General features: G+C 37.2%; 1 protein-coding gene across 1 annotated transcript in view; it reads left to right on the top strand.

Annotated features, from left to right (window-relative positions):
- The window catches only part of LOC117388003 (protein diaphanous homolog 3-like), a 182,279-nt gene that overhangs the window by 63,362 nt on the left and 104,438 nt on the right, over positions 1-14,479 (top strand). The window contains 5 exon segments of the mRNA XM_055229379.1: positions 3,311-3,406; positions 5,028-5,122; positions 5,410-5,511; positions 9,402-9,641; positions 11,365-11,494. Of these exon segments, the coding sequence (XP_055085354.1) occupies positions 3,311-3,406; positions 5,028-5,122; positions 5,410-5,511; positions 9,402-9,641; positions 11,365-11,494 (663 nt within the window).

Raw genomic sequence — 14,479 nt, 5'->3', positions numbered from 1 at the left:
CTCCAAATTTTTCCCATTCATGGGAAAAATATTAGTTTCATGGAATAATGTGAAATTTGGCACCATGACTCGTCATGTCATCCTGATCAAAAAAGTCAATCAGACCCATGTCATATTTTTCACTGGGTTGCCATGGTGATGCGCGAAAGCGCCCATGTTATCCTAATGGGAAAATTTCCAAAATTTCATGCATTTCAAAGTCTTATAACGACTTATTACCGTCAACGACGGACATAAAATTTGGCACAGTGATTCTTCAGGTCGTCCCCGTCAAAAAAGTCTGGGGGGCCAAGTTTGTATTTTGCACGGTGTTGCCATGGCGATGCCTGGAAAACCCATGTTGTTGCATTTTGTGCATCAGCACAAATTGACTTAAGTGACAAGTGCAGCCCAAAGCCGCAATAAAAAAGGGACAAGTGGCGCGTTAGCGCCACCCACAGGGAGTGCGGGGTCGGCCGAGTGCGAAGCACGGCCCGCGAGGGCCGTTCGATGCCGCTTGCGGCTTTAATTTGTATTCCTTTTTTCCCCAAAGACTTTTTTAAAAATTAAAATACTAGGAGTTTAAAGGGATGACAGAGGCTAACCAGCTGCGTGATAACTAAAGTCCATAATGTGGGTGTTTTCAGTCCCAAAAACTTAAAATAAAAAATAAAAAAAATTAATAAATTTATAAGTTTCAGAAAGTTTTTCAATAAAATTATAGTTTTTGTTGTCATTAGATACCACATACCACTGATTAGCCCTGAGCAAGCATTCAAACTTTTAATATGCTTTTGTTCGAAAGTTTATGGGGAAAATGAATGAGAAATTTACTTCCAGAAGTGGTGGGCGGTTACTGTTGATCTTCATTATGGGGAAATTAATCATGTACTATATGACCAGGCCAAGTATATTTATATGCAGTGAAATTATATCCTGCCTACTACAGTGTGTGTATGTGTGTGTGTGTACAAGCAATTAGGTTCTGCAAAGCTATGTGCTTATTATTCTGTGATGAGTTGATTAATATGTCTTCATTATTATGACAAGCGGTGTTCTTTCTATAAAAGTTTAATGTAGTACTGCTCGGGAATCTATATTTCTTTTCTTTCTTTATCTTTATTTATACACTATACCGTTTATCTTAGTCTCATTAGTATGGTTCATGATAGTATTTGGCAAGTCTGTGAACACTCGATAATCTTTAATCTATGAAGAAACATACATTTACTCTAATCACTCTGGAAGGTCAAATCATTGAGTACTGTTGTCAATACAAAACATTATGTGCTCAAATAAATAATAATATGTAATCATTTTGGATTAGTGATGAATTTTGTACTGGGAAGTAAAAAAAAAAATCCAAATTGGTCTCTGCTGTTTCTGCAACAGTATAAGACAAATCCAAGACTACCCAAAAGTTTAAGATTAACCAAAGGTAAATTTACTTCTAGCAAAAATAATAAAAAGTTCCATTTCTTATTTGTGGTACTTATTGCCCCTCCTTTGTTTTCCATTAACAAATTGAAAAGAGTGCGAGGACAGTACACCACCGGAGGAGCCATGTAAGTCTGGGGAATGTGAATATGTTATGTGCATTTGATCCTTGTGTTTGTGGTCCTTGCTAACAGCCCCGTTTCTGCAGGGGCACCCAGTGTGCCTCCCGCCACTTTTTAATTAGATTCAAGATATCTACGGGAAGCCCAAGTTGACCACAGAAATATATTACCTGCGTATTATCTCTTCTCTCTTATCCCTCCACCTCCTCATTCCTCACCATTCCCCTCTTCTCTTACCACACAGACACGGCATAATTACAGCACCAGACAATTACCCAGTGTCCTCCCGGGATGCACATTTTGCTCTCTTAATATAGTGTGTTTAATAATTAAGTTCAACCATGTACTGATCTTTGTAAGTGTGGCTTAAGAGGTTTGTGGATCCTTGTATTTACTTTATACACTAGTTTTAACAGCACATCCAGTATCTAAGTCACCCTGACCTGTAAATTTACCTTCACCTACGAGCCTGATTAAGCTATGTGAAACAGTATGTCTGTGTAGCACATACTGTATTGAATAACCCACGCTTCAGCTTTGTTAGTGGACCCAGATGTAATCCCATTTTCTGTGCTTGTTGCTAGTGTCACAAATGGTCACAGTCCATGCCTATTGTTTTTGGTTTAATGTGTTGTCAGTATGCTAATTAACTCCAATTTTCAAATTAAAGTCGATGAAAGTGAGCTTTATACACAGTAAATTCATATTATTTTACATAATTGCAATTGTGAGCGTTTAAAAAAGGAATACCAGCCTTGTTTAAACCACAGACATATATATATATAAATGGACACAGCTCACCTGCTAGCTGCCGCGTTCTAAATAGAGATAGCCATACACACTTTAGTACAAAGAGATAATTGTACAAAATGTGACTACACAGCTCTGTTATATTAAAAAGGGCTGTGGGTGAGTTTGTAGTAAGTATATAAATTATAGAATTTGGGGGTAAAAAATCAAACTGGCATCATCTATGAAAAAAAAAAAAAAACTCTATAAAACGTCTCTAGTTTCAAACAGGATGCAAGCATGGGTGCGCTTCCAGCTCCATCACCTTACCCAATTCACTTTCTATTGAAAAATTGTCCCCCCCTTTCTTTATAACCGCTGCTGTCAGGCTCTTAATTTTTGTTTTTACCCACTCTAAATGATCCTGGTATTTTATTTTGCTATTGTGTCTGTAAGCCAAAATATGAACATAACAGACAAATCAGGCATCTTCTATCGCCAATGTCACTCCTGCTAGTGTTAGCAACGCTGTAAATCAAACCTGTTGCTAAGTACCCACTCTGTGTTCAACCAGCTCTGTGGGCGGGAAGGAGCGTTACCTTCAGCAGCCTCGCTCCAGATTGGCTCTTTGGTTGCTATGATACTCGCAATCAAAATTCCAAATATGGAACTCGGCTCCAAATTTGCCCCATAACTGTTTGCATTGAGCTTAATTTTACTGGAGCCAAACATTATGGGTGACGTCATACCCCTTAGTCCTTTTCTTTATACAGTCTATGGTTTAAACACCAATGAAAAAAAATATATATGGCGGAGGTGGAGTCCTTCTCTTATTAAGCCGCTTATGTGTCAACCTAATAAGTACATGCAGAATATATTTTCCAAAAAATCCAACATGCAATTAAAAGCAATTTTATATACTTCTTCTTGTAAAAAACAATGGAATATGTACTGTATATATTCCATTGCTTTCAAGCTATGGAATATATATACAGTACAGTATTTACGTTCTGAGGATAATAACCATTTCTTTTCTCCACCAGTAAAACAAGAAGAGGACAGCCTAGAGGACAAGAAATGCATGAAGAAAAAAATCAAAGAACTCAAGGTGTTGGATCCAAAGATTGCTCAGAATCTGTGTAAGTAAACACTATTATCTTCACTAGATAGGTTACAGCTATTATTTGCTTTAACACTAAATTAGATCTTGTTTTAAAATGTAACCTTTTGGAGCTTTTAACCTAGCATCCAAACTTTTTCACCATTTTGGAACAGAGGCATCTGAGATTTTTGTACAGATCTTTTGGCAGTGTGTACAGCAGCTGTGCAGACTTGAAAATTCCCAGCAAACTTGAGGACTGCGGTTATGTGAATGGACAAAACTAAGCCTTTTGAAATGAAGTCTGCTTCCACTGTTTATTTCCTATCCAACTTCCTCATTATTCTGGAAAATTTTGTTGAATATTGAAAACGAGATACACAAATTGCACAGTGCCACATGGTCTAGTAAGTTTTGTAGTTCAAAACAACACATAATAATTATTAAGCACATTTCCAGACATTCAAGGTCTCTTACATCATTGATTATGGCAACTCTACCAGCCAATTTACTTCAATTGAGTGCGATCTTCATAAAACAAAAGTTTGCATGCAGGTAGCAAAGACAAAATGTCCAAAATGTGAACACTTGAGTTTATCAGACACATTTCAGAAAATATTGCACTTCAGGCTTGTTTTCAAAAAGACAGAAAACATGCCATTGATGACCTTGTTCTTTCTGCTCCTTACTTTGTGATCCTCTTAACAATTTTGCACTGCCCTTGTTGCTTTAGCAAGAAGTCCATAATGCCAGCAAGCCCTCTTCAGCAAAACTATTTATATTACATTACAGATCTAATTAACAATCCCCAACATCTATTAAATGAAGGAGCATAACAGTATAATCATGTACATTATGCCACTGATTCGCCTCTGATTTGCCGGTCGTAGCCTCTCACCCACATTCACACTCACATGCTCTTGATATGACCATTTAAAAAGCACAGACATTAATGAGGATCTCTGGAGCACTCCCGGATGTTAGCACCTCATTGGCTTATATCAAGTGGAGCTGTGACCTTTGTTTCATGCATTAAAACAAAATGAGTCTAATCAGCCCAGTAACAGTGATAAATCATGCAGTGTAAAACATGGATGAAGAAAGAGGAGGCAGAAAGAAGTGGGTGGTTTAGTTTTTCAACCATTGCAAGTAAAAAAATTAAAATAAAATGAGGCTAAGAATCGGCTCACATTAGTGTACCTCTTATTAATATGCATTGCAAATTATTAACAGGGGATGTTTATACTTATACTACTTTATTTTAATTATAATAGTACAAGGTGTTCTTATAAAATGTTAATGTTATTTTGACCTCATTTAAAATACATGCAATCCTGTACTGTCTGTCCTTTCGAGGTAATGAATTCGCATACTGGCTAACGTGTCTTGAATACTGGCTAATGGTTAAATTGTGTGTGTGTGTGTGTGTGTGTGTTGTGTGTGTGTGAGAGAGAAAGGCTAATTATTTGAAATATTAATGTTTTATGGTAACATCTGGCAAAATAACACATTTGCTTAAGTGTTTTCAACTTTCCAAATGCATAACAAAATTTTAAATACATGTCAACCAAATTAGTACCGAACTACCTCTTCCCATAGTTGCAAACACTTAAAATCCTTCCATTGCTGACTCCATCTTAATGCTAAATGTGTCTCTCTAGCTATTTTCTTGGGATCATTCCGAATGCCTTATAAAGAAATCCGTCGGATGATTGTGGAAGTGGACGAGGACCAGCTCACTGAGCCTATGATCCAGGTACTATAATGCAAAATGTATACTATACATTACAAATATGGCTTATATTGCTATCATAAGTGAAGGACATGACTGAGCCCAGACAGTTTCTATCTCTGGTAGTGCAATATTGTGAGCTTTAAATAAAAAAAAATATATATAAAGATTGAATGTCAAGTAACAGATCTGTTGTGGGTCTTTTTAATAGTTGTAGATAGTTTTTTCTGCAACTTGCACATTATCATATCAAGAAAGAAAAAGGACTTTCTTGCTAATTAAATATTGTTTATTGTTGTCTTTCTTTGTAGAACCTTGTGAAGCACTTGCCAGAGCAGGAGCAGCTCAATGCTTTGGCCAACTTTAAAGATGAATACCCAAGTTTATCGGAGCCTGAGCAGTTTGGAATTGTGGTGAGTACACGTTTGAAGCTAGCGTTAGACTTATACTTTTTGATAGTTGTTATATTATTATTTTTTAACTACACCATATTACCATATACCTGTAACTTGATAAATTATTTTGTGGTTCTATGCATTAACTGTCTTAAAACTGAAAGAACCCGGTCTGGGAACCCGGTCTGGGAACCCGGTCTGGGAACCCGGTCTGGGAACCCGGTCTGGGAACCCGGTCTGGGAACCCGGTCTGGGTCTGGAAACCATAATCCGTTAATTCTAAATAATTACTCTTCCTGTTTACCCTTCAAAATATGGCAACAGTGTCTTCAGAAGAAAGAAAGAAAAAACACACACTTTTTCACCACTACGCAAGCCCCCCCCCCCCTTCCCCCCTCATATAAATATCCTAATCCTAAGCTTTTTTTAAATCCTATCGCCTTAAGCCCTGAGAGGAGAGACAGGACACCTGCGGACCACCACGCAGATTTATTCACATTAAAGAGCAACACTGCTGGCTAATTATGTCTGCATCGTTTTCTTAAAGACGTTTCAAGGATGGTTTATTTGGAATTATTCATGAGGGCTGTATCTTAATCTATTTTGTGTGCCTGCCTAGCAACCAGGCCATTGACTTAATACAAAAGCTTCTCTGTTTCCTCCATAAAGCCACTTGTTCTCTAATAAGCCCTGGTATGTATCTTCTCAGTGATTGAAAACACAATGAGTGGGTGATGAGAAGGAAAAAAAATATACCGTGTTCAGCTGTTGTGTATAGTTCATCAGGGAGTCGTAGAACAATGAGGTCATGAGAGTTGTATTTGGCGTGGGCCAGAGGATCCTGTGTGCTTTCACCTGTAACAGAAAAGCTGGGGTTCAAAGAGAATTTTTAATTTACTATTGTACAAACAACATTTCATCTACACTTTTATCTATATCCTTCAACCTTAGTATTTGAACTTCACCTTGTGTGTGCTTCTGAACTGTACATTGAAGAGACTGAAATATTTCACCTAACATTGATTACATGGAGATATTGGCGACAGTAGTTATATAAACTGCTAATGTCTGTCTACACATATTGGTAAGAGTAATGTTTATTGTTGAACAAAGGACCTTTATTCAGTGAAAGTTCAAGTTTATTATTGGCCTAACTTCTTACTCTACAGCTGAAAATATTGCAATTTTGGGATTAGAATTCTTCTGAATAGCAAGGATTTGGATTTATATATATATATATATATAATTTTTTAATTCTCAAACTTTCTCAGCTGAGTGTATCCTATCACACAGGGCTTTCATTGTAGGTATGGTAGTTATTAATAATTGGTTCAGTGTTAATCTGTAGAGTGTTTGTACAATTTATTATTACTGCTTTATAATGTTGAATAAATACAAAATATTTAGATTTTACCATTCTATCAACTTGGATTTGATTGATAGATTTCAAGCAAGTCATAACCTTACACATTCAGCTAACACTTTCTTAGCATATTTGCATTTTTTTTTTTTTTATCACACATGGCTATTAGAACAGGTTATATGTGTTATTGACATTCATAACCATCTTTGCCTTTGTGTTCAATGTGAGTTGATGGTGTCTATATAGTCTTATTTACACCCAGTTTGCAAAGTTTACTCTTCAATAACTGCACTGCCTCTGTTCTATATGTTTTGTACAGAAATAACAGATGCACTACACTTTTAGCTGTGAACCTAGCTGCTCTGACTTTTCTCATTCTGTGTATGTGTGTACTTTGAACTCTGTGTTTAGCTGCACATTTGCCCCGTCTAATTTCATTGCTGTTTTTTCTCATAACGGCGTGTTTTCGGTCTCATTTCTACAGCACACCAACTCGCTGAACTAGCTCACACAAATGCACTCCCTCACTTAGGGCCTGAAATAGTCATTTGATAGCATTACAGTAGCTATAATTAAACCCTTGATGGAGGACATCAAAACCATAGGGCCAGCTGTTGTGTGAAAGACACCATTCAGACCTGGACAAATCCAACCCACAAACACACACATAAATTCAACTGTGTCCAAGCCCACGGCCCAGTGCAATATTTTCCAATTTTCTCTAATTGGGTGAGAGTGGTAATCCAAGGCAGCCTATTGTATATTCCACCTCCTCCGCGGCCTGCCCTATATGGACACTAACTCCACAATTAACTCGCCAGACCTGAAACCCAAATCAAATCAATGCCAGCATCTATGACGTCTAGCCTAGCAACGCTCTTTAACATGCCAAATAGATAAATGTCTTTGAAATTGGATCGCTATTGTGTACATGTTGATCACATTTTACTTTGACTGTGTTCAAAGGCTATTTCATTAGGCTTTCCAGTTGCAGACTGAGACAGAGAATAGAAAACACCAAAGCAGCATTTGTGCTTATATCCCCTTTCATTGCAGCATATATTTTGACAACGTAGAGTATGTTCTAACATGATATATTACCTACACATAGGCCTGTCATGAAAAATACTATATTTACTTGGAACAATATTTTTTGGGGTCAGTATTTATTGTGGGTACTTTTTCTTAGTACTAGTCATGAGCATTTTGGGTTTTTTTTTGTTTTTTTTAAAATAAATAGCTACTCATTATAGTTGAATAAATAGCTACTCATTATAGATACAAACTAAATACCTAAGTGTTTCATTCTGCTATCTGTTTATTGCCATTATTGTACATTTAGAATAATTTTTAGGGGATAATTCTACTTTTTGGTTATTGTATCAGTGACATAAATTAGTTTCATTATTATCGTTTATCATCTATGTTTTCTTCAGCAATATATTGCACTTCAAATTTGTTATCGTGACAGGCCTACCTGCACCTAATTAATATAATAAGACTTAGAACATGGATGTTTCGAAATTTGTTATTGACGTTATTCCGGAACTTGCCACTGCCACCATTATCATTTTGGTTGTATGATTTTGCATGGGGCTGCCGGCAGGCCTGTCACCATAATTATTATATCGAGTTATAAATGTATAAACTTATACTAGATATAAGATGGATGGAAAAATATTTTTTAATATATATTTTTTTATAATCTGTTCTGTGTCCTTTTTTTCTTTTTGGGCTATTTTTTTATTATACAGTAAGATTTTAGCTGTAGAGGGTTGAATTAATAACGTCTGTGACTCGTTACAGATGTTTACGCATTGCTATTTCATTCTGTTATTTATGTACTACAGCTCTGTTGTTTGTATGTTTTTGTTGTTGTTTTTTTTTGTTATTTACAATATTGCAGGTTTAGAAGTTTTTGTGGTTTAAGTCTGCTCTGGGGATATTATGTCACTGGCATCAATTGGTTTCACTATTATCGTTGAACATTTTACACAAATCAATCTACTTGATATATTTTAGGCATAAGACTTTTCTTTAGCTTAAATTAAATTGTTTTTTTTTTTTTTGCTTAAACGGCAGTTCCAAAGTAAATGGAAGTGTTTGCCTGTTGCAGTCAGAGGTAAAACTGGGCATGGCAGAATAAGGTGAATAGCAAAACTTTAATATTGATTATTCAAAAGGTATGACTTTCCAGATCAATGTAATTGAGACAGATTTACAACTACAGTTTAATCTGTGCTTTTACTGTAGGTGTTTGGTTAATATTTTGATGAAGACCATATCATATCATATTATTTTTAGAACCCACCTTTTGTTATGGACTATTTCCCTGCTGTCCGACAGATTTTGAATATGGGTATCATCTGTACTTACCCTGTCAAGACGTGTCTGGAAGCAAAGCCTGTGTTACCTTCAAACCTGTTTTTTAGCCATTACATTCCCCATTTTGCTCCAAAAGTCTTCAGCTCTGAGTGGCAAGACCTGGAGCCCTTTTGTTTACGTTGCCTTATTTTGTTTTGTCATTTTTTGTCTGCTTTTTCAGATGAGCAGCGTGAAGCGTCTACGTCCACGCCTCAACCACATCCTTTTCCGGCTACAGTTTGAGGAGCAGGTCACCAACCTCCGTCCGGACATCCTCTCTGTGAGCACGGCCTGTGATGAGGTCAGGAAGAGCCCTGCGTTCGGGCGCTTGCTGGAACTGGTGCTGCTGCTGGGCAATTACATGAATGCTGGCTCCAGAAATGCCCAGTCATATGGGTTTGACCTCAGTTCACTGTGCAAGGTGAGAGGAGCGAAACTGACCTTAACAACCATTGCACAACTATCCCTTCAGCAAATGTGTTTTTGGATATTAAAAATAGGCTTTCTCATTTGAGTTATTAGGAAAACGATCTACCTAAAGAAATATTCGCCCTTTTAACCTAGACATAAGATTGTGAAATAGTGTTGGCTCTTAACACCTTTGATACTTGGTATAAACCCATAATAATGCCTTTGATATTTTTGTCCATGAGGTAATGAATAGGCTGATAACAATATCCACTTTTCTATCATTATTCTATGAACACAGCCTCAGTGTGCATTTTAAATTACTCAGTAGAAATAAGGCATGTTATTCTGTCAGAATATATGTTTCGAGCCCATATGCTGTTTGAGTTTTTTGCACATTTTATACAAACTAAAAGCTTATGTGAGATGGACCAGAGACAAGAGTGAAGCCTGGATGCTTTGTGGTAAAAAGACAGGCATTTTTATTGTGTTAAATCTGTGTTGACAGAGAGGGAAGTGTACTTGTGGAAGTGGGGCTCTCTCAGTGCTTACATTACAGCTGATGGGTCTCTGTGCAGTTTCCACAGTAACAACCTCTGAAGCCATTAATCATTGCCACCTCTGTGCCCTGTTCAACTGTGGTGCTTATGTTCATATCAACACTGCATGTGCACATACAGAAGACTTTTTTATTTACATATGTGGAAGTATTGGCAGAAGCACAGTTGTATTAATAGAATTTGTTTACTAACTTGTTGCTCCTTTGTTAGCGCCCCTGTGTCTTTATCTTTTGTCAGACTCATGGGACAAGGGTTAGATTCAATGTCACAGATAGGAAATTCAGAGGAAGACATCACCTTCTGCCTGGCCCTCAGTTTGACAACTTAATTCCAAGGCACACTCCGTGGCGCAGGAAAATTGCACCCAGCCCCACCGAAAAGCAAAATGTTTACATTGTCAACTATGATTACCATCCATCTAAATTCAGAAAGAAACCTTTTGTGAGAAAACACTTGAAGCTTTTGAAAATATGGCAAAACAGAAATGAAAAGAGATGAGAATGTTTGATTAGGGGAGATAATACAAACATGATTAAACTCTGCGGGGCTGAGTGCACTGCTGTCTACCAATAGATCACCTAGAGAGATACGCAGCGACGCACTCCATGGGAGATGTGTTTGGCTGGAATACTGAGGCGCATCTTGGAATTAGACTGTAAAAGAGCACGGACGGAAATTTATCCGGCAAATTGAAAAATTGTTGTGTGAGGGGAAGATGGGTACAGAGCACAAAAGTGGTCATCACAGTCTGAATATGTCAGAGCAGCATGAGTACAAGAGAGAATCAGCTGCGGTACAGTCAGTCACTCAGCATTTATAAAGCCTATGAATAAACCCTAAGAACATTTCTTGTGCTCCAATGAAATTAAAAACAAATATACTATAAGTAAAAATGTTATGTATTTATCCACAGCAAATATAACAAAAATGCTCCCATGAAATATTGAGTTTTGTGTAGTAGACAAGAGAATACGCTGATTCCAATACTGCTAAACTTTTTGATACTAGTGTTAGGGCCATGATATAGCTTCCATATAGCTTCCATAGCTGGTTAGTCTTTCACTCCCTATTATATGGGGTCAATATGGTATTTTGATGCAACTTTAAGATTAACATTCAAATAATGGCTTATAGAATCAATATATACACTGATTACTTTTTTTTTTCTCCAAACAGCTGAAGGACACAAAGTCAGCTGACCAGAAGACAACATTACTCCACTTCCTGGCTCAAGTGTGTGAGGAGGAATTCCCAGATGTGATTAAATTTGTTGATGACCTGGAGCATGTGGACCGCGCCAGCCGAGGTAATTCACAATATAGCCCAAATCTACAGAAAGAGGCATTTGATTATCAGACAGCTTGTAATTAAACAGAAAATAATTGCACATAGGACATCATTAAGTTGTAATGTGGGTACATTGAACATCTTGTATTGAGCCAGACAACCAAATTAAGTTCTGAATTGACGTGCTGCTTACTTGTTAAGCTGCAAATATACAAAAAAGACATGTTTTCCTTTTTTATCGACTTGTTCTCTCTCAGGATATTGCTGCTTATGATTTCCTTTCAAAACAAATTACTAAAGCGGCAAGTGTACTCCAATGTATGTAGTCTCAAAATTAACTTTCACGACCCAGCTCTGTATGTTTGTGTTTATTCATGGAAAATAAATCCATGCATGCTGCACAGTGTATCACAAATTCATCTTAGCATGGGGTTCAGAGACTTCCATTGGCTCTGTGGACGTTGCTCATTCATCTATGGGAATATGAGAAACTAGCATGGAGCCAATTTGGGGCTGTGGAGTGGATGGGCTAGAAATTTGGAGTGTGTTCAGCCAAAAACTGTGACTTGGTGCTTTGTTGTGAAGAATTCAAGTTGAGTCCAATTTCAGGATGCACTCAAAAAACCTCATTTTCTCAAGCAACCAAAAACCTCCTGATACAATTTCCTAAACATGAAGAATGTTTTTAACTCATGAGAATCCATCTTGGCATGCACCCACTGTAAGGATAAGCGGATGGGAGGACCAATCACAGAGCAGAATTGAGGTTTGTGTGGAAGCCAAAGGCAAAGTGCTCATGCAAACCAAAACAAACATGATGACGCTGATAGATTCAGCCTATTTTAGCGTCAATACGGACAATTTTTATTTTTTGTGAAAAACGTGCAGAAGGTAAGTGCTTTTTTACATTTGTGAACAAGGAAGAAGTCTTTTCTCTCAAATGGAAGTAATAAAAGTTAGATTTTTTCGCTTGTCCACTGTTATGATATTTCAGCCAGTCAGATTCAAATACCATAAATTTCGGTCTATAAGCTGCTACTTTTTTCCCACACTTTGAACTGTGCAGCCTATACAATGGTGCGGCTAATTTATACAGTTTGACTGGCTAACAACCACCGGGGGCTCTCTAGCTGTAAGTACAAAAGTGAGACAGATGTGGACAAAGATTATGTGCTGCAGAATACACTAGTTTTGATTTTGAACAGTCATTTTGCATCTCATTCACACACCCTCAACATGGAAAACACACGAAAAAATGTATATGATGCAGCTTTTAAGTTAAAGGCAATTGATCTGGCCATCAAATAAGCAAATAAAGCTTGCATGTAAGTTTGCAATCAGTGAATCGATGGTGCAACGTTGGAGGCAGCAGCGGGAAGAACTTAGTCAATGTAAAAAGATGGCAAAAGCTTTCAGAGGAAATAAAAGCAGATGGCCCGTGTTGGTGCGGTTTTATTTTCTAAACATGCAGGCATGTTCATCCCATTTTACTATCGTGTTGGTGCTATTTTATTTTCTAAACATGCAGGTATGTTCATCCTGTGTTGATGGCGTGTTGGTACCGTACTGCTGATTTTCAGGCATTTTTTTAAAAATCGTGTCTTAAATTAAAACAAAAAAAAAGCTAAACCTAGCAAAAGTAAATATCTCACGTTACAACATGAAAACCTGCGGCTTATATAAGCCGCACATGAATAAAAGCCCTGCTTGAATATATGTACAAAATTTATTTTCTTTTCAAATTTAGCTGGTGTGGCTTATATTCAGGTGGGTTCAATAGTCCGAATTTTACGGTAATACGTCATGATGTTCCATGTTTTCCCATTGCTTTCGGTGAGAGCCATCCCAGACTGATATTGTTTAGAACTTAATTCAGAGTGCTACACATATAAATCTGGCGTGAGCTGGGTTATCAGTTTGTTGCCGTGGATCAACTCAAAAAGCCTGTAACCAAATCTCCAAACAGCACAGCACTGGAGAAATTTTTAGAAGGAAATCTCAACATGGAGTAAGAATGCATACTTCAAAAGACAACTTGTTTATTCTCAATACATTATGACTAAGCATATTATACTTAAATTTACTTTTAACATGGAAATAAAGATATAGCACTGTAACTCATGAAGTCAGTTCTCAAATCACATCTGATCATTGAAAGGTAATTGGGGAAGACAACAATTTAAATCTTAATAGTTCCAAATCCAATAATTGATTTTATAACAATTTGCTAATGCCTGTCATTGTTTCATTATCACAATGTTCAGCTAATATTCCCTTAATATTATACAGCCCGTTTTGATGTCAATTTAAGTCTTTGTTTATACACTCCTTTATATTCCTCGGTGTTCCTCTCGGGGGAATTTTCTGAGATCAGATGCTAAATGGACTTGTAAACATCTAATGTCTCTCACTGCTTTAATGTTAGTTACACTGTTGTTCTTCGCTTAGTGCAACATAACAGACTCTTTTGTGAGGTCATGTTTCCTATTTAGCGGAGACAATACTCTAAAAAAGGCTGACAATCAACATCATCTACTATGGACATCATTCCAGTGTAGAGCTTGGCCATAGTGCTAAAGGTCACATGCAGGCTGACCAGGGCACCTTGTTTATATTGCTACAGGCACAACTCAAGAGGAGGCGTTGATTATGAGCAAGTACGGAAATTGCAGTATATACAGTATACACACTGTAAGCTCGATCTCACCACAAGTGCCTCTTCAGAATAGGTCCAAACCAGGTTCATACAAGGACTAAACCAGACCACATTAAGCCAAGGTGTCATCCTAACAAACCCAGGAGTAAACCAAGAATTTAAGGTGGGCGATAATGACTAAAATGTATATCTCTCAAAATATTTTTTGTAATTATGACTATAGGACTATGATTATGCCCATAAATCAGTGGTTCTTAACCTGGGTTCGATCGAACCCTAGGGGTTTGGTGAGTCAGTCTCAGGGGTTCGGCAGAGGTCAAGACACACACCCAACTCATATGATTCGCG

This window comes from Periophthalmus magnuspinnatus, chromosome 3 (genome assembly GCF_009829125.3).
Source record: "Periophthalmus magnuspinnatus isolate fPerMag1 chromosome 3, fPerMag1.2.pri, whole genome shotgun sequence".
Taxonomy (NCBI): domain Eukaryota; kingdom Metazoa; phylum Chordata; class Actinopteri; order Gobiiformes; family Gobiidae; genus Periophthalmus; species Periophthalmus magnuspinnatus.
This window is presented reverse-complemented; position numbering and strand designations above follow the sequence as displayed.